The 6,893-nt window shown below is 39.4% G+C and overlaps 1 protein-coding gene across 2 annotated transcripts in view; it reads right to left on the reverse strand.

Moving 5' to 3' along the window:
• The window catches only part of LOC127359018 (tRNA N6-adenosine threonylcarbamoyltransferase-like), a 6,654-nt gene extending 2,302 nt beyond the window's left edge, over positions 1-4,352 (reverse strand). Inside the window, exons 1-4 of one of the 2 annotated variants that reach the window (XR_007882583.1) lie at positions 4,192-4,349; positions 3,965-4,084; positions 2,453-2,628; positions 701-845 (exon numbers count right to left, since the gene is read on the reverse strand). Coding sequence is in view for 1 of the 2 variants with exons in the window: in XM_051392645.1 (XP_051248605.1) it covers positions 2,453-2,628; positions 3,965-4,084; positions 4,192-4,306 (411 nt within the window). In the remaining variant the exon portion in view is untranslated. Of the gene's footprint in view, positions 1-700; positions 846-2,452; positions 2,629-3,964; positions 4,085-4,191 lie in introns of both variants that reach the window. The other variant, XM_051392645.1, reaches the window with a different exon arrangement.
• Between the last annotated feature and the right edge of the window lie 2,541 nt (positions 4,353-6,893).

The following is a 6,893-nucleotide window of genomic DNA, read 5'->3' on the forward strand; positions in this document are numbered from 1 at the left end:
CCCGGTGCAATAACAGACATTCAGCAGTGAGCCTCAGTGTTTATAATACAATAGGAGATTATATGAGTATAAGATGTTACACTGGACCTACACTTATATCGTCAGTAATAGCAGAACTTCAGTAACGCTAAATAAATGGATCAGAAAACTTTTATTCGTCGGTTTGACTCTACAAAACAACCTAGTGAGCAACCCCAGCTGCTGGGTGCTAATCAAAGTTACAGAATAATACTAATGAATCCCTGCAGTTCGACTATTTCTCTCTCACTCTCTTCCCGGTTCTATGCAGCTCAACGAGCTAACAGCTGATGAGCGGCTGCAGTTTGTTCACTCGGAGGTTTTCTGCTCTTTCTAACAGCGACACAAACATATTACTGACTGAGCACTTTAACTAAATACAGACCAACATAAAGCCAATTACCTCCGGTCACAAACCCACAACAGTTACAGAGTTACAGAGCCCCCCCCCCCAGCACGAAGCTTGGTGACATCTGCACCAGCTGGCTTAATAAATGAACCTCACCTTATAAGTTTCATGTTCATCTTGCACACATTTAACAAACATTTAACAAACATTTAACAAACATTTAACAAACAATAACTACGTTAGCATCACTGAGGCTCCTGCAGCTAACAGCGGTTAGCTTGTGCTAGCATTACACGAACAATAAAAACAGCATAAACTCTTAAAAATACTTACAGTGACTTCCTCTGCCGTCTCTCCACAGACAGTTGGTACAATCCCTCTTTCAGGAACAGTCTGTCAGTCAGTCCACTGTTGTTCTGACCGAGGTTGTGAAAACAGTCCAACACGAAGGTTCACACACATTCCGGTTTTTCTGACTCTAGTCGGACATTGCCGTAAAAAAAATCATAAAAATATTTGCATATATTTGCATATGTAAATTTGGGTTGGGCTGTGCAGCCATTGACTGAACAGTTTGTCTGCTGAGGCCTTTGCCCAGGCATCAGGCTGCTGGCTGGACTGGCTGGACTTGTTCTACGCTAGCTTGCATTTTACAGTAGCAAGGCGGAGATAGTCAAAGAGTAAAGAGAGGTGGGGCAACAGGCAGAGCATGCGACGTGTTCCTGATTTCTCTCCTGTATTCTGACTGAGGCAGCCCACAAAAACATGACTGAGTCATTTTTTTCACACTTTGCCTGCTGATAGGCCCTCCAGATTCCCAAATGTACATAATCAAATGATTAAAAAGTTGGTTTTGCATAATATGTCCCCTTTAAATCTGCAAATTCACTGCTAGATGTCATTAAATTCTAAAAGCTTGTCCTTTAAATCAGCAGCTAAAATCTGCTAATCCCAGTCCTATGTGCTCAAGTAAGGGCTATTCCCAATCCCAACCCCCCCCAAATTATGTCTACCTCCAACTCCGGAACTACTTTGATAGGACATTAAAAGGACTTCTGGGAAGGGGTTCAAAGTATTATCAGAGAAGTCTTGTAGTATAATTTTTTATTTTTTAAGTTTTTTTTGGCTTTTATTGTCTTTATTTGACAGGACAGCTGAAGAAAGACAGGAACGGGGGGCAGAGAGAGAGGGGATGACATGCAGCAAAGGGCCACAGGTCAGATTCGAACCCTGGGCCGCTGCAGCAGGGACATGGGTCACCAGCTCTACCGAGCTAACTGGGCGCCCCCCTCTTGCAGTGTAATTTTAATTTTACCTGTTTATCATTCTACCTGGGTAATATGGACATAGAGCTACCAAAGAAAGATAGATACCTCCTAAAAGTCTTCATGGCAGCGAGCAAAAAAGCCATAATAAGAAGATGGCTCAACACAGAACTCCCACGGTTAGTCAGAGAGAAGCCATAATTAAAGACATCCAAACTATGGAACTACTGACTTTTAGTCTCAGATTACAAAAGGGACAAAGGTAATGCCCTCTGGGAAAATTGTACATCTATATCACGAGAAGAGGTGATAACCTGCCTTAATGCCAGATATATTTTGGTTAAGAAAAACAATGACCATATTACTGTATATATAGTATACGACGATATCAGTGACGACCTACTCACAACCCTATGGTTCTCATGTTTTGTTCCTATGAATGTGCGCATGTGTATATGTTCAATTATATATATATATATATATATATATATATATATATATATATATATATGGATATGTTTATGATTATTTGGACATGTGGTGTAAGTGAACATGTGCATGTATGTGTTCAGGTGCACAGGCGTATGTGTACATATCTACCTTTTGTTTTTCTTCCTTCTTTTTTGTTGTTCCAATAAGGACACTACAGGGTGAGCACTAGAATTATTTTGTCCCATCATATTGTAATTATACCTACTTTTGTTTATTGCATTGATGCTGCCCATGTTTTGTACAAAAAACCTGAAAAATAAAGTTTAAATAATATTTTTTTTAAAAAAGGCTGAGGGTGTAGGTGGTGCACTGTGGGACAGACACCAACCTGTGTGTTTCCTCCGCTAACATAAAGTACAGTGGGGTTGTTGGCTTTTGTGATGAGTCGGCCCATCTCAATGTGTCCAATACAGTGGTTGACACCAAGGAGTGGCTTTCCCCAAAGCTGTGCGACTGTACGGGCCACCAGAGCCACTGTTACCAAGGGGGCACCCATACCAGGACCTGAAAGAGAAGGAGAAAAAAGAGAGAGAGAGGGATTGTTTGTCATGTTGGAGCCGTAAAAACATTGTTTCCACTCCAACATTACTTCCACTTATAAAGAGCCCTTAGCCTAAGCAAAGCTACTTAATAATCAATAATTGATAACTGGTGTAAGTGTTGTCTAGTTAAAGACATGACAGCTTAGTTTTCTGATGGATGTGCTGAATCAGGGCGTCTTTCAGTCAATATATTGTTTCTATTCAATTACAATGTGTTCTCTTTATTCTATATCATTGCTGCTGCTATGCTAACTTCAATAAGTGTAGTAAGTGCGGTAAGTGGTTAAATGACACCAAATTATACTTTTTAACTGTTCTTATTGTCCTCAGCAAGTTATTTGATAAATCAAGTCCTTTTGATCATTTATATTTAATTTAAACATTGCTGCATGCACATTGCTGTTCACTACTGATTTGTTTCCATAGAAACAACTGCAGCAGTACAGTCAGTATCTACACTTACATTTCTTGTAGCTGAAAGGTTAACATGTCCACCCTGTCAGAGGGAAATATTAATGAACTGAATAAATTTGTTGAATAGTACACGTCACTTTCAACAATAAATTACACTGAAGGTCCTCCATGTGTTCACTAAATTCTAACTTTATCCAAAAATGTTGGACATTCTTTTATTTTTTCTTGTAAATGATGTCTTGACCCAGTCACTGTCCACCCTGTCACTGTCCACCCTGTCCACCCTGTCACTGTCCACCCTGTCTACACCGTCAGACTTCCGTGACAGGGTGGACACGTGGTTGTTTTTTTTCCCCGTCTTTCTTCTAGAACCCAATGCCTTTGTCCACACTGTTATGTCGTCCACCCTATCATCTTCTTGTAAATGATGCTAAACTATTATAATTATAATTATTTTCACAATTCAGCAGTCTGCTTCCTGTTCATTTATAAAAAGTGTTATTCTGTTGTTATTCTGACATGATTACCACTTTAAAAACCAATGTCACACTGTGGGGCAATATGTCCATGAACACATACAACCCTAAAACTAGACATGGAAGAAAACAACACAGGAAAGCATCTTCCAATGTCACCTCTAAATGTGTTTCTTGATATTAGACTCCCAACTTTACATCGTAGTCAGTATTGTTTATTGAAAAGAAAAGATCCTAGATACATCCATTTAAACTAATGTTGTGGGGATGAGCACTGTTTAAACTCACATGCCTTGTTTTTTTGTTTTTAGTTCTAGTGAAGATCTGAATGCTTTTAGGTGAAAGTACAACGTAATCCTTTTGTGACCGTTTAAATCTCATTCAATAAGAGCCAGGATCTGGTGTTACCTTTGGTGTACGCCACACAGTCGATGTCTGCAGGCTTCAGCCCTGCTTGCTCCAGCGCCTCCTTCAGGACAGTCAGTATGACAGCACGGTGGTGCCTGGCGGTGTCGCTCGGCATGAAGCCTGATGGGTAAAATAACGTGGTCAGCTTCACGTGCATAGTGTTAGACTGTGATACATTGCCAGTGAGGTGAAGGTGACAATAGTGCTTTAGCAGAAATGTGACTTGCCTTGACCAGGAGGGGTGATGTAGGTCCGTCTAGGGTTGGAAAGCACTTCACCATCCCTGATGATTCCAATGCCGATCTTATTGGCACTGCCCTCAAATCCTATTACTACAGTCATGGCAGCTACAGAAATATTTCTAAGAAAGAGAAAAGCAACATGCAGTAAAGGCTAACGTATTCTGTCTTTGCATGGAAGTCAAGCTGCTTATTGTTACAGCAGTATAGAACACTGTAAAACTGTACTGGTTATTGTTACAGCACAACAGTTTAAAAATGTATTTTCCTTTAACTGCTTCATCTCTCTTGGAAGTGCACAACAAGAAAAAAATGGAAAAGTTTGTCACTCCAGCCATTCCCGCCAGTCAGCCATAGAGGGCGGGTGCTACTTCTGAGGGCAGCTTCCTGATAGCACACTTGCACTGCTTCTTACTTTAAAAACAGACACACAGCCATCAAGGGTTGTACTGTATCTACAGCCGAAGTTCAGACTTCATGGTGAGTTGATTAATAAATGTTTTGCATTATTTCTGTTCCTTAAGTCTTTTCTAAAAGGTAAGACTAACAACCTGAGCTGCTGCTTAGTGGAACTTTTTCCAAAATAAAATGTAACAACAAAGATATGTGGTCAAACTTTAAAACTATTTGGCCCTCATTTGTTTATGGTTTAGGTTCTGCTCATTATTTTAGTTTATTTTCAAGATACAGATTTGAAGATGACAGGGTGGACGGTGTGACAGGGTGGATGACATGACAAGGTTCTTCTATGTTTTTGTTGAGCACTTTAAATTTTAAAGAAAGGTGATATACATAAAATGTATTATTATTGTGCCTTGCATAAGCAAGCACAATACTACTCTTCCCCATACTTATAATATTTTATTCTTCTGTACGTTTTTCGGCGGGCTTCTCCTCCCGCAGTTTTGGTCGCACGTAAACAAAAAAGGTATCAAAACGTGCTGCTCGGTGAGGACATTAGTGCTATAACTTTTCGAAGCGTTTCGCCAAACAGTTTGCCGATAAATCGCCAAAAACCAGTCCAAAAAATGTATGGGTGTGTATTGCGATAACCTCCAACTGAAAAAAAAACGCCGATTCACTTAGAGTGTATGGAGACAGAAAAATTTGTCGAAAAATAAATTTGTAAACTGCTGTCATGGCCACAAATTTCACTTTACCGAAATAACGTTGGGGTCGCAGTGATACCACTGCTGAAGCTGTCAGACAAATAGTTTTGGCGGGAGACGCACTGATGCGCCCTCTCACGGCCCCATCTACTTCCATTTTGATTTTGGAGGACAAATCTTCACAGGAGCTTGTTGAACCTCTTCTCTCTCAATCTCCCCAGGTCACATTTTTTAACTTTAGCCACTGAAACTCGGCAGTGCTATAGTCAACAAGACTATACAACATATGCTGCTTTCCATTTGTCTCGTGAACTCGGAACCTGAGTTGGTAAGTGTAAATCTCGCAGCTATCTCGTGGGGCATGTACGACCCGCAAAACAAAGATGGCAGCGCCCATATTAAGATGTATTTTCTTTGTATTTGTACTATGTTGGTCGTTTTAATGTCGATTTTAAATGCTCCTACACACTTGTTTACATTGCTGCTTCAGTCCGGTCACCAATTTATGCGTTGCACGGTGTTGCTGTACGTGCAATACAATGTAAAGTTTTGTTTTCGAGCTGGTTTGCTAAATAGGCTAATGTAGCTAACAATAACACTAGCCTGCTATTGCCCCTGGTGGCTCGAGACAAACGCCACAGCACTTCTTGAAATTGAAATAGGCGAAAATGGCAAAATATTATTGAAATGTAAGACTTGCAATAACGGAATTACTTGAAATGTTAGTGTTCTGTTGAAAAACGTATTATTATTTCACATTGAGCTTATTTAGAAGAGCCACAAACAATAACAACACAGCTGCTGCACTTCTCTCCGACTCGTATGTGTGCTAGCTCTAGCTAGCTAGCTAGAAGAATAGTTTTCTTTCTTAATTATGTATTATTTATTAATATAAATATTGTTAGTCATATTATTGATAGCATTATTGTTGTTATTATTATTACTATTATTATTTTTATTATTATAACTACATACTTATTATTCCCATCATTGTGGTTATTACTTATTTAGTTACTTTACCTATCTTAATTAAACCATGACGCTTCCTGCGTAATCCCTGGACAATATTATGCCAAACTAAGAAATACTTTAAGAAATACAATATATTAACAATTATTTGTGCTTACCTAATAGCACATAACTGTAGAAACACAAGAAAAAACTCATATCTCAACAGTCTTCTTGCCAATTCGACATCAATATAATACATAAATACAAACTTTTTTGCCGACTTTGTCGCGTCAACAGCTGCTATTTCTATTTGTTATCTCATATGAACACACACACGTTGAAAGCTTGATTTGTCACATACCTAAGCAATGGTAGAGGTCACATACTGTAAACTACAGTGTCAGTAATGTATGGGCCAGTGTCACGGGCCAGAGCAAGGCACAATCAAAATTTCTTTAGGAATTTTCTAGTTATTATTTAATGCTTAAGTTCATTTAAGTGCTTGTATCTAATGAAGAGCTCACTGATCTATTAATCTAAGCCGGAAAACCCCGTTTCATCTAGACCAGTACTTCTCAAATAGTGGATGAGGGGGGCGACAGGCAGCTGATGGAGGAGGAGAGATGGAGA

The sequence above is a fragment of the Dicentrarchus labrax genome, unplaced genomic scaffold, assembly GCF_905237075.1.
Source record: "Dicentrarchus labrax unplaced genomic scaffold, dlabrax2021, whole genome shotgun sequence".
Taxonomy (NCBI): Eukaryota; Metazoa; Chordata; class Actinopteri; family Moronidae; genus Dicentrarchus; species Dicentrarchus labrax.